Below are 27,238 nucleotides of genomic sequence, written 5' to 3'. Positions count from 1 at the left end.
GAATAAATGTTATGTGCACTGAACTGTGTGCCGATGTGCACCACCAGTAGAAACAAAAAAAACTATATATATATTGTGACAGGGTCAGGCCATATGGCTATAGGAGAGTAATAGAAAGCAGACATATTAGCCCAAGGGCAAAGTAGGTCCTTTTTCCCTGGGTAAGGTAATAGGGAAGGTTTCAGAACAATCAGGAACCTTCTGGAGACAATTAAGACAGGCTGATTAGAACACTGCAGCCAATCAAGAAGCTGCTAGAATCAATTAAGGCAGGCTAATCAGGGCATCTGGGTTTTAAAAAGGAGCTCACTTCAGTTTGTGGTGTGCGTGTTTGAGGAGCTGGGAGCAAGAGGCACTAGGAGCTGAGAGTGAGAACGCGGACTGTTGGAGTAGAAGGCGGTCCCAGGTTCCCCGCAAACCTCCCAACTCCTGGTCAGACACAGGAGGAGTTGTCCTGGACTGTGGGTTCATGAAAATGGCCAAACTGAGGGCTGCTGTGAAGCTCCAAGATGAGCAAATCTGCCAGTAAGCACAAGATCCACCAAGGTAGAGGAGGAACTTTGTCTCTCTCTCTCTCTGTTTAAAAACTTACCATAGGGATAATTACTCCAGACAGGACAGGTTAGGCATTTTAGAACTCACTACTCAAAAGAATTAAATTTAAGTGTAAGAGAAATAAAAATTATGAAATGCATAGACCAGTCAAAACACTAAAATAACACACTTTAAAAGAATAAAATTACAGAGAATATATGTGCATTGCAGAAAGTTCAAAGAAGTAACAACAATAATAATACAAGTATGTGTTGGGAGGTGAGTGTGAAAAAGACTGTGTGTGAGAGAGAGAGAGAGAGAGACACACACACAGAGAAACTGTGTGTGTGCTTGCTGCTGGGGAAAGCTGTGCGCTGTCTCTTTAAGACACTCACTGAAAGCTCTCCTGCTCTGTCCTGAGCCCTGTTATCTCCCCTCCCCTGCTCTGTGGAGGTGGGGTACATGGGCGGGGGATGGGGGGGGGAGAGAGAGAGAGAGAGAGACTGTGTGAGGTGGCTGCTGGGGAAATCTCAGAAACAGTGCACTGTCTCTTTAAGAAAGACACTCAGCCACTCACCATTCAGACCTTACACTGTAACAGCTCCCAGTCCTCCTGAGCCAGGCTGTATCTCCTCTGCCCTGCTCTGTGGAGATGGGGTACAGGGGCGGCGGCAGGGGGACACCCTGACATCAGCACTCTCCTCCCACCCCATCCCCTGCTCTGCATATCCAGCAGGAGGGTCCCAGGAGCAGCTGCAGGATGGAGCAATGTGGGGGAAGGGGCACCTGAACACAAATCAGCTGGGAGGCACTTAAATCTCTCCTGCATGGCTGCCCAAGTCTGCAGCTTACAGGGAACACGGCTGGGCAGGAGGTTGGGGTGCAGGCTTTGGGGTGGGTCAGGGATGACGGTTTTGGGGTGTAGGAGAGGGCTCTGGGCTGGGGGATGGAGCCTAGGGGTTCGGTGTGTGGGAAGTGGCTCTGGGCTGAGGCAGGGGGTTGGGGTGTAGAAAGGGTAATGGGCTCTGGGCCAGGGTGCGGGCTCTGGGGTGAGGCCAGAAATGAGGGGTTCAGGGTGTGGGAGGGGGTTCTGGGCTAGGGCAGGGGGTTGGGGTGCAGGTTCTGGGAGGGAGTTTGGGTGCGGGAGGGGGTGTGGATGCAGGAGGGGACTCAGCTGGGTTGCGGGAGGGGGTGTGCAGGAGAGGGTGAGGGATGTGGGCTCACAGCAGCTCTTACCTCAGGGAGCTCCCTGGGAGCAGTGACATGTCCCTCGGCTCCTAGGCGGAGGCGCGGCTAGACAGCTCTGTGTGCTGCCTCAGCCCATGGGCGCTGCCCCCGCAGCTCCCACTGACCGCGTTTCCCAGGCAACGGGAGCGGCAGAGCCAGTGCTCGGGGCAGCACGCGGAGTCCCTCTCTCCTCCGCCTAGGAGACAAGGGACTTGTCGCCTCTTCTGGGGAGCTGTGTGGAACCAAGTAGGGAGCCTGCCAGCCCTGCCAACTGGACTTTTAATAGCCCAGTCCAAGGTGCTGACCAGAGCCATCAGGGTCCCTTTTCGACCGGGTATTCTGGTCGACAGCTGGCAACCCTATTCCTTAACTGTCTTATTACCACTTAGATCTTTACCAAAGGATTTGTATCTGCATTTCCTCTGATACCAGTGGAGTTCCGGGAACTTTAAAGTTCTTCGAGGAGCGTCCCTGTGGGTGCTCCACTTTAGGTGTCTTGGCACATTGCGCTTATAATTGAAGATTTACAGTAGCAGTGTCTCGGTTGGCTGCGCACGCATGGCGTCTCACCACACTCCGAGCGGCTACCTAGCATGCGCAGCCAACCGACCCCCAGTTCCTTCTTTACTGCTCTTGGCTTGAGTCGGAGCAACAGCAGCATCCCTTCTACTTTGTAGAAAGTTTATATTCCTTTCTTTTTATTTTATCTTCTCTCTTCTAGTTAACTTCGGTTACCATTACTTTTAGTTTCTTCCATAATTTAAAAAAAAAATCAGGGTAGTTTTTTCACCTCCCGCCTCTGGCAGGCCTCCACCAATGACTGCTTAAACACGGGCTCCCCAGTTTCTCTCCAGAGCTGGACCTTCCTCAGGCATGCCTGGTTCCCCTGGATTTAAATGCTGCCTGACATGCAGGCTATCTATACCTGTTTCAGATGGCCACGCTCAGTGGGTCCGCCGTCTCAGAGAGACCCATATTCCTCAAAAGTGTCCTCATTGTAAAAAAACTGACTGTCAGGACGCTAAAGGCCAGGGACCACCAGTATTACTCGTGATGGAGAAATCCCTCAGGCCAACCTCCAATCCAGATTCCAGGACGCCTCCTGGCCAATGGTCACCAGCAGCAGCCTCAGACAAGGGCTCTACTACCAAGACTGCTTTGAAGAACCCTATCACTAAAAGGCGACCAAACACCCGTTTCAGTCATTGCTACAGCGAGACCTGCCTAAAAAGAAACTGTCTCCTGGCAAAAATTCTGCCCCGGTACCGATGACACCAAGAGCCTCGGACCGCGAGGCACCGGGAATGTCCGGTACTGAGATTTCCCAAGGAGCCAAGGACCCGGTACGGGCAGGTTCTCAGTCGGGTGAGCTATCTAAAGCCAAGCTCCTTAGCTTGGCACCGACCATGAAGAAGATTGTCTCGGCACCGCCTGCTGTAATGGCGCCACCTGCTGCACATATACAGCTCAGCAAGACCTCGGCACCAACAGTTCTGACCCTCTCCTCTCAGATTGCGCTGCCATTCCTGGCACCGAGCTTCCTGATACTGCAACTTTTCCCTAGATAGGCAGACCTGTCAGTTTCTTCTACACCAGGGACCCCACTATTCGGTACCAATGCTACCGCAGCGAGGCCCGGACCAAGCCAGACCATCACCCCAGGGGCTTCGGTGCCACCTTCTTCCAGTGATGATGTTGAGGAGGATGACCCAGGACTATGTAGAGAACTAAATCAGTATTTTAGTGGTTTTAGCAAGTACAATTACAGGTATGCAAATGAGTTAGTCCTTGTTAATATGTTGGCTCATGAGCATCTGATGTCACAATCCCATTACCTAACAGTGAGCTGTTTATTATTATTTTGAAATCAGCCTTTTAACTTTTTTTTAAAGCTATATTTTCCCTCTTCTGTTTGTAAGAAACACACTAGCAGACTGTCAAAATGCAGGAGACCAGTGGAAGTTATTCTGTTTTTACAGGCTTTTAGTGTTTTATTCTCTTTAACTGTTCTTAACTATGATAATTTTTGTTTTGTTTTACTGGTTATGTAATTTTTTGGCTGAGAAAGGAATGAAGTTGCTTGGGACTAGTGCTTGGAGAAGAGAGGACAAATCGTCCTGGTTGCTGTGTCTTGGTGTCTTTCTGGTGCTGAGTCTGCATGTCTCCCGAGCCAATGCCTTTTGGGTTGCTCATCTGAACATATCATTTCAAATAGGGAACAAGACTGTATGGGAGTTAGCTGACAATGGAGTTTTTGGAAAAAACTCCCCATTGCAGAAGGTGTCTGGAGTGGTGGTGCCACCAGAGGGAATGAACCAAATTGCCTGCAACCCTTTAACAAACTTCAGCAGGCCTGTAAACTCTGAGAGCTGGATAGCCCTCATTAAGAGGGGACACTGTACCTTCACAAAGAAAATAAATGTGGCAGCAGAGAGAGGAGCAGTTGGCGTGATTATCTATAACCATCCAGGTACAGGAAATGGAGTATTTCCTATGATGTACCTGGGTTCAGAAGATATTGTTGCAATTATGATTGGCAATCTGAAAGGTGTGGACATTTTACACTTGATACAGAATGGCATCCAAGTAATAATAGCAATAGAAGTAGGAAAACGCTATGGTTCCTGGATGAATCATTACTGGGGGTCGCTTCTCATCTGCACATGGGTAACGGTGGCCTATTTTACCTTTTACTGTGCTGGAAGGCTAAGGATAGCAAGAACTCATATCAGGAGATGCCAACAATTAACAGATGTCAAGAAAGCTATTGGTCAACTTGAGCTTCGCATATTAAAAGAGAGTGACAAGGAAGCCAAAACAGATGCAGAGAACTGTGTAGTGTGTCTGGAAGTATACAAGCCCAAAGACGTAGTGCGCATTTTAAGATGCAGACATATTTTCCATAGGAAGTGCATTGACCCTTGGCTGCTGAAGCACAGAACATGCCCCGTGTGCAAATATGACATTCTCAAAGCTAGGGAAACTGAGCTGCCTGTTAAAAATGAAGCAGAGTCTTTACAAGCTGTAGTGCCAAATGAAGCTCCTAACACCACTTTACTTAATGAAGAAGATAATCATAATGAATATGTGTTAGTACAAGGTGCAGAGAGACCATCTGTGGATGAATAACTTCCTTCACAGATGGATAATCAAACCATTTCTTTGGTCCTTCATGTTGCTTCACCTTGATCACCTAGTTTGTAAAGGTCAAAATTAAACTTATATTCTTGAAATAAATTCCGAAATTCTGTCAGCATAAATTTTGAACTCTTTTTGCTAATTTCAATAATGCTCTGAAATGTAGAACGGATGAACGTGAATGAACTTGGCAAGTATTTCTATGATAATGAGTACTTTTTATGTGACACTTTTTGGCAACTTAAATGTCACCGTTTATACTTTCTATATAAAAATAGTTAGGAAAACTTTGTCCTGAAAAAGAATTAAATTGTCTCTGTAGCTTATTACATATGAAAAATTTCAGTCTTTACTTTACCGGATGGAGTAGAACACATCTGTGTGTTTTTGTGCAGTAGCCTGGTATGGCAAAGATATACAACTTTTCATTTTAATATATGGATATCACATCCTTTTGGTTAAATTATACCTTCCTAGCTAGGTAAAACACATGATTTTAAAACCAGTTAGGTTTTTTTTTTTTTACATCTGCTACTTTGATTTAAATTGTATTTCCTATTCTCAGTCTTTTTTCTGTTGAGGTAGGGGTTTGGAGGGCACTGCTCAGATGAGGTGGGAGACAGGAGACCAGAGAAGCATTGAGGCAGCATTGGGCAGAGTTATAGTTTCTGTTGGGAGTCTGCTTAGGTTTAAGGAACACTTCTTCCCTTTTTCTCTTCCCCGCTCCCTCCCACCCCCAACTTTTATCCTTCAAAGACTCAGGAGAGAACGAGAGAAACTGATCGTTGATACTGATTTACTTGCTACATATGTAAATTGTCCACACAGCTGATTCTACCATTGTACTAATACAATATATTGTTTCCTTGTCCTCCCTCCCGTGCCCACATGTTTGTGTCTCCATCAGTTACATATTTTCTTGTCTCTTAGAATAGATTGTAAGCTCTCTGGGGGCATGGACTGTAATTTCTTACATTGTACAGAGCCTGCTAGCACAATAGACCCATGGAGCCCTGATGTGATGGAGATCTCTATGTGCTACTGTAACCCATGCCTGGTTGGTGTGGTGCTCTGTCCCCCTTTAGTGGCACCTAGCCCAGCTAGAGATTGATGAGTCTGCTACAGCCTTGGCTAAGAGCCATGTGGCTTTTAGCTCATGCAGTAGAGGCTCGTATGCCAAGCTTCAGAGGTCCCAGGTTTGATGCTGATGACTGGGATCTGTCGGCATTACAGTACAAAGAATAAATAATGAGAATTATGCTGCCACCTTGCCATTTCTTAGAGTACAGGAGGATTAGAGGAAGGAGCCTTTAATTCCCCAGCTTCTTCCACATCTTCTTCCTATGGCTACTGCACTAGCATAATACACTTACTGGTTCCTCACCTGCTCTTTTCACCTAGACACGCATGATGGAGAAAAGGGACAAGCAACCGCATAAGAAAATAAAAATCACCATACTGGAGGAGTCTGGAGGTCCATCTAATCCAGTATCCAGTCTCTGACAATAGTCAGGAGCACATCTCCAGAGGAAGGTGTAAGGATGCTGCAGCAGGCAAATGTGGGATAATCTGCCCCCTCCCCCACATTAAATCTCATCCTAATATCTAAATTGAGATTAGTTTAAACCAAGAAGCATAAGGTTGATATCCTTTCTAAAATGTTGTGTTACTAATTATAACTGGATCGTCTTTATCCATAGAAGTGTACTATTCCTTTTTCAGTCTTGCTAAATTCTTGGTCTCAATGATTTGTTTGGGAATGACTTCCAAAGTCTAATTGCACGTTTTTTGAAAAAGCAGTTATTTTTATTGGCTTTGAATTTGCCGCCTTTTAGTTTCATTAAAGATTGTCTTGTTGCTGTGTTATGAGATAGGGAGAATAAATGTTCCCAATGTAACTTCTCTACACAATTAATTCTTTTCTTTTTAACATATCTCCTCTTGTTCGTCTCCTTTCCATGATAAACAATCCCACTCTTTTTAGTCTGTTTTCCATAATGGGGCCTTTTCAAACAAACAAAAACCATAAGTAAGGGGGAAAATAACTTCAGCTGAATGGCAGACAGTCTAATTTTACATAATTGAACAAGATGCTTAAAATAATATCAAAGATATTTAAGGTAACAAACAATAAAAGTTTGCGTTTGTTTTGCACAAGTCCTAAAGTAATGAGAGAATGGTTCCAGTGTTGTTTGCAAGTTCACTTTCTCAAAATTTATTGCAGGGTTTTTTTTTTTACCTGTTAATAAGGAGTTTGTAAAACACATGGGACGAATTTCAAATGTTTGCATAAGTAAGTGCAACACCAATTGGTCAGGGCTGAATTTGTCTTATTAGGTGATTTGGCTCACTAAGTGGATTGATGTTTGGGTAAGGGAGACCAAAGAAAATGTTTAAAGTCGCAAATGTAGCACTATTACAATTTATCAGCTGTAATACTTTAGTAATACCCTGATCTGAGGAAACTAGTAAATATTGGTATTTTGTAGATACAGTGGGTAGATATTTATCATTAATAGGGTTTAGCTACACAGAAGCCTGCTGGAGGGAGGCCACAATAATACAAAATGGAAGCAGTGAGTTTTTTTTTTTTTTAAAAAAAGTGAAAAGAAAACTTAAATTATAAGTTTACATGATATTGTGGTCTAATGGGTTTTTGTATCTTACAAACTGGTTAAATATTATTGAAATTACAGTTGCTGAAATTGAGATAATGTAAATTAAATTGTTTAGTAAATTGGCTTTCTAATCTTTTAAGTAGAAAAAAGGGTACTTTGTCATCAAAATCTCTTAATGTTCATGCACAGCCATGTGGACTTCATTAAATTCAGTATTAAGTTTAGTGAATACTACAGTGTTTTCATGTTTGAGTGGCAAGTCCTAGGTCCAGTAAAAAACACAAACAAACAAAAAACCTCCCCCCACCACACAACCACTTGTTTGGGTATGTATTTTACATTTTTCAATGCTAGCTTTTCTTAGTCCATAGGAACGTTACTTAAAAGATAAATGTGTTACACAGCTCCATTCTTGTAAGCTGTTTACTCATTCCATTATTTTTTTAATTCAAAAAGTGAATTATTAGATTTTATTTGAAGGATAATTGATAAGAATAATTGATCCAGTGCTATAAGACTACTGTGAAGTGTTCCAAACCTATCATAGCAGCAAGATTAATCCATAAGTTTATTCACAATGATTAGGCTAAAGGAAACTTTTTAAAGGAAATTATTTCAATAGATAAAAAATGGTAATTTCTGCAGCTGTAACAGACGATGCACTTGTGGCCAATTTTACGATAGTTAGGTTAAGCCCATGCTTGAGCCCATCTCATTTAGTGAGGAGGATATGGAAAAGAGTATTGTATCGATAGAAGGTTATTGTCTAAGTTTGTGTGTTGACCCAGGAGTCGTTTCCAGGATTGAGATTGGTGATCCATTTAAATACTTATACATTTTGGTGATTTATGGATTGTAGCAAATGCAAGGGGACTAAACTCAGTAAGGGTTTTTTTTGGAGGGCAAACTCCCAGTGCCCAAAAAAAGGGGAAGGGTCGATGGGAAATCAGGACCCTGAGACTGACAGTCCCCAGGAACAATGGGGAGAAGCAAATGCTCCAGGTCAGCCTGATAGACAGGGTGGGCAGGCTAATCAGGGAGTCAGGAGACCAGGGAAGTCCCGTCCTCCGTGTGAGCTGGAATTGCCTGGGGCAGACAGAGTGGGGCAGAGCTAAGGAGAGAGCAGGGGCCCAAGCTGAGCTGGGGAGCAGAACTGTGCCAGATCCAGAGGGGCCAGAGATGCAGCCCAGGGAGCAGATCCTGTGCTGGGAGCAGAGCTGCAGCCACAGAGACAGAGGGGCCAGAGAAGCAGCCCAAGGGGCTGGAGGCAGAGCCAGTAGCATCATCAGTGCTGAGGCAGAGTGGAGCTGGAGCTAGAGCCAGGTGTGGTGAGCAACTGGGGCCAGCCAAGGGGGGATCCTGGGCAAAAGGTCGAGCGCAGAAAGACCCCCCCCCAGCCAAGGGCTCTTGCATGCCAGACTGGGAGGGGATTTTAACCCGATGGGGGGCTGACGCTGGGAAGAAGGGTCCCACCACCCAAAGCCCAGAAGTGTGTGGCCACCACCAGAGCAAGTGTCCAACCCGCAGCATCCCTGCAGCACAGCCAGGGCCTGAGAAGAAGGCCTGGGACTTACAAGGGACAGACTGTGAATTGCCCTGACATTACAGAAACACTGTTTGTGATGTTGCCTGCCACTGAGCGGGGTGGTCTGTTTTCCTTTAACCTTTCCCATTTTTCCTTACCATTAATTTAATTAGCAATTAACTTAAAAAGAGAATATTTGCTTTAAATTGTATGTAATGATCAGTGGTTCAGGGAAGTGTTCAGTGCACAGAGAGTACCCCAGAGTGGGGACACCCTAGCCCCTGTCCTAGGTGACCACAGCAAGGTTGGAGGTCGAGCCCCCCAGGAATCCTGGGCCCAGCCTTGTTGGGGTTACAAGGACTCTGCCAGACAGGAAAGTGGTAAGGCTGCCCTTGAGGACAGGGAGGCCTCTGGGTAAAGGAAGTGGGAGCAAGGACTCAGATCCTTCTGCTAGCCCACTTCACCAGGGTAGTGCAGAAGCCAGGAAAGTTCCCCACAATAGCGGGACCATTCCCCTGCTTACACAAAGTCAGGAGAGCTCCTCAGGAAAGGAAGCTGGCCTCTTGTCATCAGTCTGTTCCGATTGCATCCTATATGCCAGCCAGGCACTCTGATCTCCCCAGCATCAGATGCTTTGACACCAGCGGTCATGTGGGGTTTTTATGTCTGTGGATGAGGTCCATGTTAGGTCTCCACTGTCCCACTGACTTCAGTCTGACAGCCTATATGCTGAGTGGGTAAATATGGTAGACTGGGATTGTTCTGGGGAAGTGAAAAATGTTTTGGTATAGAACAAGAAATCTTTCACAACAAAGTTCTATGCCCCAACCTGAACAGGCAGAAGGTATCTTAAAAGGCTACTACTGGCTGACCCATCTAGTGCAGTGTTCCATAGAAATAAACTGATCCTTTGTCTTCACCCATTGCTCCTGGAGGGTGGTTTTACTGTACTGGTACAGCTTTGCTGGTGTAGCTGCATCCACATTAGGAGTGCTAGCTGGTATACTGGTAAAGCACTACCACTGAGGTTTCCGTGTTTCACTTAGATTAATCCATGAATGTTTCTTATCTCCAAGCCCTGGTAGCTACCTTGCTAAGGCTAGGTTATGTAGTTTAGCTAGTTAGAACTAAGCCTAGTTTTAAATACAAGAACAATAGGGGGAAAAATCTTCTGTAAACTTACTGTTAAACACATTCTTTAAACCAATGCACTAATTATCAAAATGAACAACCTGATTTAGGGAGAGGATTGGGTTTCATGTATGCCCTAGTCTGCAGGAATGAAAGTGAAGGACTGGGGTGCTTATAACAATGGCTATGGAAATGGGTGCTGGCAAGAAAGTGTATGCAATGAGATCTAAAGTCTATACCTTGTAGAGATGAGTAAAGTATGAACCCAGACCACGGGAGTGCAGAAATTCAGCCAGGAGGCTCCCTGAAGAGTGGCTTGGGTACTGTGGAATGGTGATAGATGGAGTAATGGAACCATTCCAGCTACGATGTCAGTGCTGTCTAACTTCACTGCAGCACAACATCCTTCGGACAGCGGGGTTTACTATAAGATTTCATGAAATTTTTTTTAAGCAAGGAAATCCAGGCACAAAAACTTAACAGGCGCTATAAGTTTCAGGAGAAAAACCGCAACAAACACAATAGAAAGCATGGAATTTTGCATTTAAAGTGAAATGAATCATATGCCTTCAATACAAGGAACAAGAATCTCTTAATGTCTTTTTAATGCATTGCATTGTCATATTTATAGTACATATGGTATATTTCACTCTTAACTGTGAAATTCCCTTCCTTTGTAGTTTTTCTGTCACAAACATAATATTTTGTAAATATAGCCTTTATGTATGAATGTTCCTGGTTTTTTATTCATTTTTATCTTAAGACGGTTTTCTCCAAAGTATGTGATAAGCTGTTTATATTAAGGATGTTGTGATTTATTTATTTTCAATGACTTCTATAGGGAAATTATCATTCATTAAGAGTCTATCCTGAGGCTGGATGGAGGCATTAAAGAAGTCAGATCAGTTCCTTCTCAGTAGATACATATGAACTTTCGATGGTGTGCAAATTGTACCCTGAAGTTTCGTGTCTTTGTAACATCTTTGTAATCCACTCTAATAATGTGTCATGTATTTGCTGAATTAAATACCTTGAAATATTTTGTGTTGTAATATAAATACAACTTATAGTAAAGGTGATTTTAGAGGATAGGGTGTTGATGCATCTTCCTTTCCCTATTAAATTTTCATACAATTAACATTTCAAAAGTTGATATATTCTTTTTTACTGCATAAGCATGTTTACCTTTGTTTAATTTGATTGATAGAAAATAATTTTGAGTTAATCTATAGTCAACATGCTTTATAAAGCATAGGGACAAGCTCCAAAGCAGATTTTATTAATGTACTACTTTTAAACGTTTTACTCCTGGGGGAATTCTGCACAACTGCACATAGGCAGAATTTTGTCCCCCGCAGATTTCTTTGCTTCCCCACAGAAAAATGACTTTCTGACAGGGAAGCAAAGGGAAGCCACAAGAGCGTTCATGTGACCCTCCCCAGCAGCATGTTTCTGGTGTCCAGGGCAGCCGGCAGAGAGGTAAATCAATGTGGAGCAGGGGGCGGGACTGGGGAAGACCCAGCTGGTGGCTCCTACCCTGCGGCATGTTCAGCTGCTAGTCCCCGGCTGGGCTGGGGAGGATGAGACTTCCTCTTCCCCTACAACATACCTGGGGCTGAGTTCGACTCACCCCCAGATTTCTCCCTCGGCTGCAGGAAGCTCTGCAAACTCCCCATGCCACTTCCTGCACCCATTGCTCTTCAGCTGCAGGGGGAGGGATCCCTGTACAGGGATCTGCTCCCCCATCCTCCCAGCCCCCATGCATCCAGATCCCCTCATTCCTGCCAAGCCTCACCCCCACACTGAGAACCTCCCCACAATGACCCCCACTCCTCCTGTACCCGGACCACCTGAACAAGCCACCTGCACCCTCACCCCACAGAGTTGCAACCAGCTGCACCTGGATCCCTTCCACACTAAGCCCCCCAAACCCAGACCCCCGCTGAGCTCTATCGCCCCCCACACCCAGACCCCCCCGCTGAACCCCAACCACCTTCACCCTCCTGCAGAGTCCCATTACTGTTGCACCCAGAACCCTCCCGCAACAAGCCCCTGTGCATCCAGATCCACCCCCATACTGAGCTGCCTGCACCCAGTTTGCCACACACACAAACCTCTCAACCCACACATGGCTCTCCTCACACTAACCCCCTACACACTTGGATCCTGTCTTGCTGAGCCTGCCTGCCCACACCTAGTGCACCTGGCATGGAGGGGCAGTCCCCGGGGTGTTTCTGGGGCAGGCCCGGTCCTTGCACTGTGTCAGGGTAGAGTGTAGCCTCACTGCTGAGTCCGTGTCCCGGGGGGGAGCGGCACAGTGATCTCCCATCTTTTTGCAGCCAGTGGCCTGTGCTCCCCAATGCCATGCTGGAGCCTCCACATTTATTTGACAAATACAATTTGCAGAATTTTAAAATATTGTGTGCAGATTTTTTTTTTGGCACAGAATTTTTAATTTTTTTGGCTCAGAATGCCCTCAGGAGTATAAAATGCACTCTGTTGCTGAAAACTTATGTTGTATCATATGACTGAAAAACAGTGTTTTTGCAGTTATCACAACTCCTTGCTGTCTCACCCAACACGAATGTGACAAAATCTTGCTGAATGATGGCACCATGAATTGCACTATTGCTCCAGTCTCAAGCAGATCAGTGAGTGAAGGTCACAGCAAAGCATTCCAACAGTCTGCTAGAGAATCCAGGATTTACAAACTGCTCTGGAAGTTTACAGATAGAAAAATATAGCCTGTTGCAGAAGCCAAGGAAAGTGCTACATGAATGGTTGACCTGCTCTTTTATTTAACCTGAAATCATGGACTCAAATCATATGCCCCAGATGTTGTGAACAGTGGAGGAGTATCCTCTTTGTCTAGCCAAAGGTTTACCTTCGATCTGCTGCGTGGGAGAGCCCTGGGCTCTATGGAAGACATCAAAGCTAGATTAAAGGGAGGGATGTTTGCTTTTCCCTGTGCAATTGTTCTTTTCTCCTCCAGACTGTATAATAAAATTTCCAAGGTGCTTCATAAACTCAAAGTACTATAAAAACATTTATGCAAGCATTAATCTTCACAGTATACTTCTGAGGTACCTAAGTAGTAGTAGTATCCCCTTTTGCAGCTAGAGCAACTAAAAGCAAGAGGCTAATGGCTTGATTTACAGACCTTCTGAGTACCCGAAAATTTTGTTGAAGTCAGTGGGAGGTGCAGATACATACCATCTTTTGAAAATCACACCCCGTGTGTCTTGCTCAAAGTATGACAGAGCGTAAGTCTCAAAACCAGGATTAGAATTCAGATCTCCTGACTTCCAGGTCTTTGCTTAGTCCAGTATGTCAGTGACCTTAGGCAAGTCACTTACCTTCTTATTGTCTCCAAGTGACTTGGTGTCATAGATCTGGTCAGGATCCCTGCTGGCAGTGGCTCACCAGACTGCTGGGAGGGGACCGAGCCACTGGATCCCATGTGTTTTAGGCCACTGGAGTCTGAACTCAGCCCAGGACTGTCCATATTTTGTGGCCCCAAGGCACATTTTCTGTCTATCATCCCCTTCTCGGAGCTATAACCTTGTGGCCAAGCTGCCTAGCCCCTGGGCTGAGTGCTGGTCCCTCAGAATTCCCTTGTAGTTTAAATATACCCTCTCCCAGAACTCCACCCAAACCTTTTGGTTTACCTCTTCAAGGAGCCATATGGTAGGCCACATTGCTCTTTACTTAATCAAGCAAGATGTACACAGATCTATACAAAAGTAATAACCCCAAGGCACGTTTCCTCACCATTGCAGAGTGTTCTTTGGGCTGGGGTCTGGGTCGTCTTTGAGATGGAGGATCCTTCCCCTGCAGCTGCATTACTTCCCTTCTGTCACATGGAGCCGTTCTCCCTAGGTCTAACCTTAGCCAGTCCATCCACTTCCCCACTCCTGCTCAAACTTCCTTTGTGTTTCTCTGTGAGTCCTTTTATAAACTTTTGTTTTGCTCGCCTGTCTTTGTCCTTTTCTGATAACTTTCCACTGCTCTCCATTCTCCCCCTCCCTTCATGCAGCAAGAGGAAGTATCTTCTCCAAACTCAAGCAGCCCCACTGTCTCAGGGTACTTTACCTTGAATAGATGGTTATTGAGTTCTAAGTATTCACTTCCCGCCCCCTGCCTTGTCCCTGGTTTGGCAGAGACGTGATGTAACCCTTCCTGCTCATGGTGGATACACACTGACAAAAGGGCTTCATGATACATCTGCTTTCGTAATAACTTCATAATATCAAACAGGATTCATGAGTTCACTCCAAATTATCCCACTTGGCTAGGTATTTAAACTTGAGACTTGGAGTCAGGAAATCTGGAGTTCTGATCCTGGTTTTGAGACTGACTTGCTGTGTGATTTTAGACAAGTCACTTAACATCTCTGATCACCAGTTTTGTAGCTGCAAAATGTGGGCAGTGATACTGCTACTCCTTTTGACCCAAACAGTTATCCAGTATTTGGAGTCTGTTGGGTTATTTTAATTGGGAGGAGAAATTGATAATAGTCATGTATTTCTTTGAGATAATCTTGTTTATTTATAAGAACGTACCAAGTCCTGTTTCCCTGAACACAGTAGGAATCGAACACAAGATGGATTCCTTGCTCAATATTCCAAGCCTCTTTTTCCAAACCACACTCTACCCAAAAAGTGCACACTTTCTCTCTTATCTTTCTCTCAGTGTCATGTTACAAATGTTTTGCTGGCTGTTGGTGGCTTTCTGTCTACTTCTGTGGTGTTTCTGCTACTTCTGTCTCTCACACAGTTCCACCAAACAATACCCAGCAAACCCCCTACACCCAAATAGTTCAGTTTCTGACCCACCTTGCATGTGGTTTTGGTCATGGCTCTTGCTTGTCTATCTTACTCGAAAAGGAGCTTAACTGCTCCTCACATTTATCCTGAAGAAGGGGTAGCTATTGCACCCCCCCAGCTTCAGTGAAATTTCACCCAACATAACAAACATTGTGAGGCATTACTAATAACGTTTGCAAAGTACTACAGTGAATTAGTAGGCATAATTAAGGCCACTCAGTGGCAGAAATGAGAATGGAATTTGGAAGTTCCTGATTCATTTACCAGCCTATGATGCTTCTAGAAACAATTGACATGCATTGAGAATTTGCAAGCCAATATTTGATCAAAAAGGTGTTGTTTGACTTTTCAAATGCTTCAGAAAATGTCATCTCAAAATGTTATAATAAAACAAAACATTGGGGTTATGAAATTGTATGGAATAACATGGTAAAATATTTTGCACCATTCCCCTCCCCCCCCATTTCTTCTTCTTCTTATTCCTAGGGGCTCTGTTGAGTTAGGTGCTGTGCAAAGAGAGGAGAAAGGGATAGTTCCTTCCCCAAAGAGTATAGGGTCTAAGTAGACAAGACAGGCAAAGGAGGGGATAGCGTGAAGAGTATGATGATCTACCAATTTTTTTCATTAGTTGTACTTAGCTGCATTGGAAGTAAACAGTGATATGAAACCTTTGATAAGATTGATTCATGGTATGTCACTAGTCCATCTGTGTCTGAATCTATTTTGTAAGCCCTGCATGCTAGTGTGGTGGAAGATCTATTGTTGTGATACAGAATACAAAAGAGAGAAAGTGGAGCATAAGCTACATGAGCCCTTCTTAGTTTCTTAAATAATCATTTGACTACTTTGTTTTCACTGAGGATGCTGTAAGAAATAAATTACATACAGACAGTCCCCGGGTTATGCAAGACCCGATTTATGCAAATTTGCATTTATGGAGAAAGTTCCGTCAGCTAGAAATAGGAGGGTTTTTTTTTCTTTTTGGTTTTGCATAATGTTCAGGTATATGTTTCTGACTTATGCAAAATTCGAGTTACGCAAGGCTTTCCGGAATGGAACGATTGCGTAAGTTTGGGAACATCTGTAGTTTTAATTGCAAAGTATTTTAACAAGAAAACAACAGAATGCACTTGCACCAATTTGTGTTAGTAAAGTTCACTGCATCAGGGAATTTCTGACCATATGTTTTGTTCTGAAATTAGATTCTAATTTTTCTTTTGAACAATGTGTTGAGGAAATTAAACTAGTAAATCATCTATGCCCATGCCAGCTCCTAGTTTTATGCACTAGGAAACGCATCTGATATATATCGATAGCTATAAAAGAAGTGATTAAACAGATAACCCGTTTAATCAAAAATGTAATCCTTAGGTATAGGAAAAAAATCTTTTAACCCAAGTTTTGATCATGGCTCTTTTAGTCCCAGATAATCTACAGGTTACAAGACAGTAAGGGTCATTATGACATTTGGAAGGTTAAATAATTAAATTAATCTTTAAAATATATTGTAGAAGTTGCTCAAATCACTGAGCATCAACACCTCCCTAACACATCCTGCTTGGCCTTCTCTGTTTCTTTTTTCACTCTTCTTTGTTGACATGTACAGTCCAAATTTTTATTTTGCACATGGTATGAAATAATTACGGCTGTCAAGCTATTGAAAAAATTAATCACGATTAATCGCATTGTTAAACAATAACAGAATACCGTTTATTTAAATATTTTGGATGTTTTTTACATTTTACATTTTCAAATATATTAATTTCAATTACAACACAGAATACAAAGTGTACGGTGCTCACTTTATATTTATTTTTGATTTACAAATATTTGCACTGTAAAAAACAAAATAAATAGTATATTTCAATTAATGTAATACAAGTACTGTAGTGCAATCTCTTTGTAATGAAAGTTGAACTTACACATGTAGACTTATGTGCAAAAAATAACGGAATTCAAAAACAAAAAATGTAAACTTTAGAGCCTACAAGTCCACTCAGTCCTACTTCTTGTTCAGCCAAATGCTAACACAGGTTTGTTTACATTTACGGGAGATACTGCTGACTGCTTCTTATTTATAGTGTCACCTGAAAGTGAGAACAGGAGTTTGCATGGTACTGTTGTAGCTGGTGATGCAAGATATTTACGCGCCAGATGCGCTAAAGATTCATATGTCCCTTCATGCTTCAACCTCCATTCCAGAAGTCATGCATCCATGCTGATGACGGGTTCTGCTCGATGATGATCCAAAGCAGAGCAGACCAACGCACGCTCATTTTCATCATCTGAGTCAGATGCCACCAGCAGAAGGTTGATTTTCTTTTTTTGTGGTTCGGGTTCTGTAGTTTCTGCGTTGGAGTGTTGCTCTTTTAAGACTTCTGAAAGCATCCTTCACATTGTCATCCCTCTCAGATTTTGAAATTCAGATTCTTAAACCTTGGGTCGAGTGCTGTATCTATACTTAGAAATCTCACATTGGTACCTTCTTTGCATTTTGTCAAATCTGCAGTGAAAGCGTTCTTAAAATGAACATGTGCTGGGTCATCATCCAAGACTACTATAACATGAAATATATGGCAGAATGCAGGTAAAACAGAACAGGAGACATATAATTCTCCCCCAACGAGTTCAAGTCACAAATTTAATTAATGCATTATTTTTTTAATGAGCATCACCAACATGACCTCTGGAAAGGTGACCGAAGCATGAAGGGGCATACAAAGGTGTTGAGCATATCTGGCCCGTAAATACCTTGCAACGCTGGCTACAAAAGTGCCATGCAAACGCGTGTTCTCACTTTCAGGTGACACTGTAAATAAGAAGCAGTCAGCAGTATCTCCCGTAAATGTAAACAAACTTGTTTGTCTTAGTATTTGGCTGAACAAGAAGTAGGACTGAGAAGACTTGTAGGCTCAAAAGTTTTACATTGTTTTGTTTTTGAGTGAAGTTATGTAACAAACAAAAATCTACATTTGGAAGTTACATTTTCACGATAGAGATTGCACTATAGTACTCGTATGATGCGAATTGAAAAATACTGTTTCTTTTGTTATTTTTTTCAGTGCAAATATTTGTAGTAAAAATAATATAAAGTGAGCAGAGTACACTTTGTATTCTGTGTTGTAATACAAATCAATATATTTGAAAAAGTAGAAAAACATCCAAAAATATTTAATAAATTTCATTTGGTATTCTGTTGTTTTAACAGTGCGATTAATCACGATTCCTTTTTTTAATCACAATTAATTTTTTTTGAGTTAATCGCGTGAGTTAACTGCGATTAATCGACAGCCCAAGAAATAATGTTTTTAAGTTGTTGGATAGATGCACTGTCCTCGTGCATGTGGAGGAAGGTGGAATCTCTAATAACAGCAGGCATGTCTACACTTTGAGTTGGGGATGTGATTCAAGGAGACATACCCGCACTAGTTCTGATTGATCTAGCATACTAAATTAGAGTGTAGCTGGAGCAGCATGAGTGGCAGGAGGGGCCAGCCGCCTGGAGTACCTTCCAGACATCTCAGATGGGTACATACTTGAGGCGGCTAACCCTTCCTGCTACTTGCGCTGCTGCAGTTTCACTCTGTTGTTAGTGTACTAACTTGAGCTGGGAATTACAACCCCAGCTTGAAGTGTAGACATACCCTGTATGTTGTTGTCATCTTTCATTTGTATTCTGATAGTGCTCACAATGTGCTAGGTGCTGTCCAAACACACTGAAAGACAGTTTGTCCTTTAAAAAGCTTCCAGCCTACGTAGGCAAACTATGTTCAAAAGGTGGAGGAGAGGGGTACAATCAAAATGTATGCATTTTCTTTTTTTTCTTAGATATCAGCTATGTCTGAATGCCTCTTTTCCTGTGTGTTACAGTTATTAGTGGGACAATTTCTTGCAGACATGGTGGTAGAAATAAGTCTTAAAGAGAGTTTCTAAAGAGCTGAACAAAAGTAGCCATTCAGATTAATTCCATACATAAGAAGTGGCTTAGAGGAATGTATGAATACCGTTTATTTAAATTTTAAAAACTTATACAACACTAATAAAACTTCATTAATTATTTACTAATATTTGTTTTTGCAGTTACCTTATATTGGCCTCGTATCTTCTAATGTGTTGGACTTTTAAACAGAGAATCTTGCAGTATGTCACCTAAGTTTATGCAACATTAACTCCACTGTTCTCTCTTCTGGTACTCCCAACCATCCTGTGTTAGCACTGATCATCTTATTCCCTTCAGTATTGTTACTTGCCCACCTCATGGTTTTCTCTGATCCTTGGACTTCTTATTGTTATCTGGGAAGATAACTGGAACAAATTATTAAACAATCACTTTGTAAATACCTAGAGCATAACAGGTTTATGAGGAATAACCAGCATGGATCTGTGAAGAACAAATCATGCCAAACCAACCTAATTTCCTGTTTCACAGGTTATTGACTTAGTGGATGGGGGGAAGCAGTAGACATGATGTATCTTGATTTTAGACACATCCCACATGACGTTCTCATAAGCAACACAGAGAAATTCAGTCTAGATTAAATTACTGTAAAGTGGATGAACAACAGGTTGAAAGACTGTACTCAGTGTAATTATCAATGATTCATTGTCAAATGGGAGGGCGTCTCTAGTGGGATCATGCAGGAGTCTGTCTTGGGTCGTAACTATTCAATATTTTCATTAGTGACTTGGATAGTAGAGTGAAGAGTGTGCTTATAAAATTGGTAAGTGACACCAAGCCAAGAGGTGTTGGAAGCACTTTTGGAGACAGGATTAAAATTCAAAATGACCTTGACAAATTGGAGAATTGGCCTGAATTCAATAATGATAACTACAAGTACTGTACTTAGGAAGGAGAAATCAGATGCACAGCTACAGAATGGGGAATAATTGGCTAGGAGGTAATACTAATGAAAAGGATCTGTGGGTTGTAGTGGAGTACAAATTGAGGATGAGTCGCCAGTGTGATGCAATTTCAAAAAAGGCTAATATTCTGTGGCATATTAACAGGACTGTTGTATGTAAGACACAGGAGGTTATTGTCCTGCTCTACTTGGCGTTGGTGAGGTCTCACCTAGAGTACTATTTCCAATTCTGGGTGCCCCACTTTAGGAAAGATGTGGAGAAATTGGAGTGAATCCAGAGGAGATAAAAGGTTTAGAAAAACTTGACCTATGAGGAAAGGTTAAAAAAACAGCTCACGTTTGGTTTTGAGAAAAGAAGACTGAGGAGGGATCTGATTAGTCTTCAAATATGTTAAGGGCTATTGTAAACGGAACAATGATCAGTTATTTCCCTTGTCCATTGAAGGTAGGACAAGAAATAATGGGGGTAATCTGTAGCAAGGGAGATTTAGGTTAGATATTAGAAAAACTTTCTCACTATAAAGATAGTTAAGCACAGGCATAGGTTTCTAAGTGTGGTTGTTGGATCCCCATCACTGGAGGTTTTTAAGAGCAGGTTGGACAAACATCCATCAGGCATGGTCTAGGTTTACTCAGGGGGCTGGACTTGATGACTTCTCGAAGTCCCTTCCAAACCTACATTTCTATGATTCTGTGAAGCACCTGCTCCGCTCAATCTCAACTCTTATAACACTGTTGTTCCACTTCCATCCTACTATTGAGTCTATACTGTTGCAAAATTTGCTGAGGGCTGCATTTTCCTCCAATGGTGTTTCAAAAAATAATGGACTTAAAAAAAAAAAAGTCTCACTTAAATATATTTATCTTCAGGAGGAATTGATCATTTTAGACTCCCCCTGCCAACATGAACCATAGATGTTGGGAGACTGTATATTTTCATAAATATTTACAGTTCATTTTAGATTTCCCTTATGGCCATAGAGGAAAGAGGAAGTCTTGTAGATAACAGTTTTAAATTAACTTTTTGCACATTCAGAAGAATGTAATTTGTCTATAGTAATTCTGTGTAGAGTTTCATATAAGGTTGTTGGGTTCTTTTATTAATTGAAGCCATTAACTTGTAAAAAATACATTTCTTTATGATAAACGTAACAATTTTTGCATGTGTAATTTACATTATAAAGCCATTTTTCATAGTAGCACAATGCTAGTCTGTAATTTCTATACACTAGGGTATTCAATTTTTATGCCCATACCTAACTGTGTTTTTTTTGTTTTTTGTTTTAAAAGGTTTTTCTCAAGAGTGACCGAGTTGCCAGAATGGTTCACAGTGGAGGATGCTCTGCAAATGACTTTAGAGATGTTTTTAAGAAAAATATAGAAAAAAGGGTCCGAAGTTTGCCAGAAATTGATGGATTAAGCAAAGAGACAGTGTTAAGCTCTTGGATAGCCAAATATGATGCCATATGCAAGGGAGAAGAGGACTTGTGCAAACAGCCCAATAGGATGGCATTAAGTGCTGTATCAGAACTTATTCTGAGCAAAGAACAGCTGTATGAAATGTTTCAACAGATTCTAGGGATCAAAAAATTGGAACACCAGTTGATGTATAATGCCTGCCAAGTAAGTAATTGGTCTTGCTCAGTTCTGTAGCATTCAAAGCCTTTGCACCCGAAATGCCAAATCTTGTCTCCACACCCTCCATCAGTGCAGCAGACCCTAATCACAGCAGAATCATGTAGTTCTATTGTATGGCATCCCATGTCTACAGAGAGGCCTCACAAGGAGACTACACCCTGCGCATGGTAGCTTTAGAGTGGCTTCTTTATTAAAAAGAAAAATCATTAATGATCCAAAAATCTATTGATACATTTTAAAATCTTGCTGCTGCAGTGATTTGGGTGATGGTAGAACATGGTATGGTTGATATATTTTTAATAATGGCCTCTCCATGGCAGCATGGGAAATGCGGGCAAGGGGGAGGAATTTGAGGCTAGGTGGGCAAGGAGCATAGTGAATGGGAATGTAACTACGCTGACCCTATAATGAAATTTTGTGTGCATTGGAGCTTGGTGGCCTTCTTGCTACTAACTCCAATGAGCTGAGTTAGCATCTTCTTTGCTGTTCTGCACTGTGGAAGAAGAATGATTCTCCCCAAACCATTAATAGAACCAGAGCAAAGACAGTTTAATCAGGATTTGATCTAAATCAATTACAAAATAAACAACCTACTAGTACAGCAGAACCCTGTTTGTCCGATCTAATTGGGACCTGGGCCATATCCGATAATAAAAAATCGGATAAACTGGCGAATGGAAGAGTGTGAGGCTGCAGCACCATCTAGCGGCTACAGGAGAGATTACCTGCTTCTGAATTTGCATGCACTGGTTGTTTGGTTAACACAAGAACTGGATAATGGAGCGTCAGATAAACAGGGTTCTACTGTAATATAGAATGTATTGCCATAAAACCTGTAGACTGCTAAAATGTTCTTGTAGCTATAACCTTGCTATTTTTCTCAAAAGCATCATAGAACTATTTTAGAATGAAAAAGTACTGTAATTACTAAATCTGTTCCTTCATAAGACATCAGCTATCTCACTGCAACCACCACCACTACCAAAGTAAATATAAATTAATTAAACTTATTTACTTACGTAGCTGGCTGATCTTGTCTTAACAATGGTGTGACTGTAAATTCGCCATTACTTGACCTTTTAATGCAAAAAATGATGGTGGCTGTATTGATACCTTGTCCAAATTATTTGTTTATAACATCAAGAAAAGTTAAATCCTTAAAAGGCATCCTATTATCTAACTTTTCCATATGACTTTCCTACATATTTTTGGCTGTTTTGCACTTCGTTGTTTAGGCTAAGCACTTTTTTTTTGTGCTTTTTATTTGTGCACAAGTTTTTATTTTTTCACATCACTGCGCTTAACCTTAATGGAACAGATCAGTAGGTATTTATACAGTGCAATCAATACAAATCCAGATAATTGTATAATTTCAGGAGTGGTCAGATTAAACTCCATAAAATAACACTTCTGGAGACCTTCCATCCAATGATCACCAAGCACTTTGCTATTATTAATGAATGAACACTTAGAAGCTCACTTTTAACTGGATATAATTATGCCATTAGGAAAAACTGAAACACAGATGTCTGCTTGCCAAAGGTCACACAGCAAGTTGAGGTAGAGCTGGGAACTGAACCCAGATCACCTGAGTCCTAGGCCTATACGTCAACGACTAGACCAGTGGTTCTTAACCTTTCCAGACTGCTGTACCCCTTTCAGGAGTCTGATTTGTCTTGCTTACCCCCAAGCTACATCTCACTTAAAAACTACTTGCTTACAAAATCAGACATAAAAATACAAGTGTACAAAATACATCACACTATTACTGAAAAATTGCTCAGTCTCTTGTTTTGTCTGTATAAAATTTTAGTTTGTACTGACTGCATGAGTGCTTTTTATGTAGCCTATGATAAAACTAGGCAAATACCTAGATGGGTGGCCGTGCCCCCCGGAAGATGTCTGTGTACCCCCAGGGGTACACACATCCTGGTTGAGAACCATGGGACTAGACTGTGCTTCAGACTTTTTTTCCCCCATGCTGTATGTGGCAGGCCAGTGTACACCAACAGGACCATATCAGCACATGGGGAAATGAGAAATCCTGAATTTTATTGACTACTAAATTTGCACAGTGGATTGACATAAAATTATACAACAAAATTGTTCCTGTCACTGAAACATTTGCAGTGTTGAGTGACTCTCACACTCTCAGCTTTTCTCTCGGATGGAACACTCTAATGTTTGTATTCTGGCTATATTGAGGGTGTCTCATTTTCAGTTCCAGCTGCTTGTCCATAAAATAAAATTACTTCTCAGGAAATAGAGGTTTAAGTGAAAAGAGGTTGAAATTATTCCATAATTGTATTTGTCCTCTTTGCCCCCTCCCCATCCTTCTTCCCTTGGTCTTTTCCTCCTCCATGCATGTACCCACCAGAGGACAACTAGCTTTGTGACATTCTCCCCAATTCACATGGGGAAGTTGCATGGGACTGACTTCTGAGGGCATGAAGATCACAAGCAAAGGTAGAAAATGTTTTGCAAAAGGGATATTTAACATCACATAAAATGTTAATAAATCAGTTCTATTATTCTACAAATAGACAGCCATAGCTGTAATAGAGACCCTGTAGAAATAGTCTTTAAAGACTATTAGAATTGCATTTTATTTTCATTTCCACTTTCTTTTCCTAGGTGGCTCCTGATGTTTTTAGGTCCCACTTTCCTTTTCCTTGTAGACAGCCAAATTCTGCCATTACGTTTATTAAATCCAGAGTACCTCTACTGAAGTAAATGATATTGCTATGGATTTATACTGTCGTAACAGGGACGAATATGTCTGTAGAGCTATGAAGAGTGGATTTTGGTTGTTAGAAACTGAAAATAGTTGCGCTAGCACAACCTAATGGTTATGCCCAAAGGCATTCCTTTGATTTAGTGGAGGAATTTTGATAGAATTATGGAAGTTAGGCTAATAGAGGTTTTCCAGCTCTATCGAGTCCAGTGGTTTTCAGTCCATTTTTGGTCTGTGACCTGCAAAATGACTAAAAATACTGATCATATTCCACAGTCCTAGTGCTGTGAACTTCTGGTATGGGGAGCTGGTGCTATGGAGTGGAATGGGACTTTCCCCTCCTCCTTACCTGCACAGTGCTGAGTTCTGCAGGTTGGGAATCCTACTACGCCTCCTTGGAGCACTTCTTTACCTGTCCCAGAGCCAAGCCATTGTGGGTACCCATTCGGGGGTGAGGAACAGAGCAATTGCCAGTTTGGGTAGAGGATTGAAGCAACACACAGCAAGCCAGAAGGAGTGGTGAAGGAGAGAACTACTTCAAACCCATTCCTGACCACTTTCACTATTGTTCGTAGTTTTCCAAGGATTTCGTTGCCTTTAACCAGGGGAGTGCAACCCATAGGATATCTCCTGGTGACTGCTTCCAGGTGGCAGCCCACCTGTTGAGCCACATTGATCCAGTTCATCCTCCTGACAGTACAGGATTGTTCCAAGCAGCATACTTTGTGTAATGCTTTGTGCGGTCCAGTTCAAGCAGTTAGGTTTCCGCTTCTCTCTTTGGGAGATTATTCCATAGTCTAATATCATAAATTTCAGTTTTCACAGCAAGTGTACCACAGGCAGCTAGTGACCTGTTCCTTATGTATTTAATGGTAGTTTTTGACCGAGAAAGCCCTCACATCCCAATATAGCTAAGAAGTGTTATTTGTTTTCTACTTCCCTGTATTTTCAGGGTATTCACAGAATGGGAGCAAAAGTAAAGTGAAAAATTAAAGTAAAGCAAAATTACATTCCAGACAGCACCTACTGTTTACATGCCTATCCCCACTCCATGTTCTTTTATTTCCCTTAGCCATGACTTTTTAGATTTACAGATAGTGACAATCAATACTATCCAGGAGGAGAGGAAACAGCCAGAGAGGTGAGAAACCAAACAGATGTTAAAACTGAATTTTTGATAGAGGTTTTGATGAGTCAGCTTCTGGTTTCTGCTTCTGACAGATTTGGAGTCTGAAATGAAATCCTGAGTGAGTTTATTCATCCTTTGTGAAAAACAACCATCACTCTCACAAATCTGTATAATTACAATTTGTGCAGAGAGTTGTAAGTTATTTGTCCTCCTTTTTGTACTTCCAGTCCCTTTGGAAACACCAGGCTACAGAATATATCTTTGAGGGGAAAACTGTCCTACAGTTAAGCTGCTAGTTGTCAGGCCCATTGATGTGGGTAACAGTAAGTAGTGCTGCCTACCAACCTCTGTTCACTGTCTCCCATGCAGATCCTCTGCAAGTTTTGCAGCAGCTGCCTGTGTTAGGCAGGAGTACAGAAAGCAGCTGTTCTCTTTGCTTTGCTGCAGGCTTCCAGCAGCGCCACTACTGGTTGCCTGCAGTATTGTGCCCCACCTCCTCAAAAATGGAGCTTCCTCCTTCTCATCCTTGTTCAGGGGAGTTCAGCATCTCTAGGGATGCTGCTTCTCACTGACGGGTAAAGTGAAACTCACCAGCCATCGCAAGTTGAGGTGGGAAAAATGGGAGAAGGAATATGGCTGTGGAATATGTTGGGCCCTCAGCTTTCCCTGCAGTAGATGAAGTAGCAGGAGTACCTGACAGGAGAAGGGGAAGTTTTGCCTCTCTGTGTCTTCTAACTCAGTTCTGCCTCCTCGCCAATTCCCCTTTTCCTCAGGGGGGAAGAAGAGGACCTCCACTGCCAGTTTGAAAGGGAGAGGGGATTGAAGTGCATCGGGTATTTCAGAGGACCAGTTGGTTCACGTGTAGGAGGTAAAATTGATGCTTTGTTTCTCTTTCCATATGGTCCTCTGCTTCACAGCCCTCAACCAAATGGTCCTTTTCCTCCCCTCTGAAAAATGTTGATATAACTGATGCAATTTCCTCCATTTTAGAACATTTTAAACTTGCAAGAGCCGAGTTATGGTCTGTTAAGAATTAACAAATACACACTGAAGCCAGGGTTTGAACTGGGGAGAATAGGAGGCGAGGCTGTGAGATTCTTCTAAGCTCTGTCCACAAAATATGTTCAGCTTGAGTCTTCAAAATGTGATGCTGCTTACAGTAAATTGCGCAGATAGTAAAAATATAATTGTGTGTGACGCTTGTCTTTATTAGCTGTTTGAGCCTGAGCGCCTCTTGGTGTGGCTTGCGTATGCACATGGGCTCTGCGAGACTGTTGGGTTTGGCTTTTTGTGGAGGGGAGCTGTAGCATCTCCCAAATACCACCCATGTGTGGCACCAAAATGAGATGTCAGTCTCAGGGAATTGTGCAGATCTGTAATACCCTCCGCGCCTTGCTATCAAGAGGAATGAAATCATTAACATCTTTGCTTCAGTTATACTCTCTTAAGAGTTTTGAGGTTTCTTTGCAGCCATAACAGCTAGAGACTTAATTTTAAAAACATGAATGCTGAGATCCTGGAGAATAAGATAGTAGTTTTCAGAGATGCCGGTATGGTGTCTGGGTCTGTATTTGCTATACACCAAAGCCACTACAACGAACATGCTCCGTCAATCAGAGCAAGTTCTCTTTTCTCCTGTTTGTAAAGACATTAGGATCCTGTGCACATTTCCCATTTATGAGCAGAGCTGCTGAGCCCCCTTGTCCCACATAAGCATGTCCCCTGACATCGATATCAGCCAGGAATGTGTGTTTTATTGCAGTAGTTTGGCAACAAACTTTCGATATAACAATGTGTCATATTTTTACCTGCTGTGTTTCCTGAACTGTCTTCTCACCCTTCTTTTCTCTTTTGCCTATCTTTGTTCCTTAACTTT

General features: G+C 42.3%; 2 protein-coding genes across 23 annotated transcripts in view; both read left to right on the top strand.

The window, feature by feature from the left end:
• The window catches only part of CADPS2 (calcium dependent secretion activator 2), a 593,917-nt gene that overhangs the window by 163,940 nt on the left and 402,739 nt on the right, over positions 1-27,238 (top strand). For all 22 annotated transcript variants that reach the window (XM_073328224.2, XM_073328216.2, XM_073328214.2 and 19 more), the window contains exon 3: positions 21,152-21,484. In XM_073328224.2, the coding sequence (XP_073184325.1) occupies positions 21,152-21,484 (333 nt within the window). The remainder of the gene's footprint in view (positions 1-21,151; positions 21,485-27,238) is intronic.
• RNF148 (ring finger protein 148) lies at positions 3,700-4,890 on the top strand. Its single transcript, XM_073342966.2, has one exon. The coding sequence runs from the start codon at positions 3,778-3,780 to the stop codon at positions 4,888-4,890; it is 1,113 nt and encodes a 370-aa protein (XP_073199067.1). The 5' UTR covers positions 3,700-3,777.

This window comes from Lepidochelys kempii, chromosome 1, assembly GCF_965140285.1.
Source record: "Lepidochelys kempii isolate rLepKem1 chromosome 1, rLepKem1.hap1, whole genome shotgun sequence".
NCBI lineage: Eukaryota > Metazoa > Chordata > Testudines > Cheloniidae > Lepidochelys > Lepidochelys kempii.
Note: the sequence above shows the minus strand (reverse complement) of the source record. Positions and strands in the feature narration are given on the sequence as shown.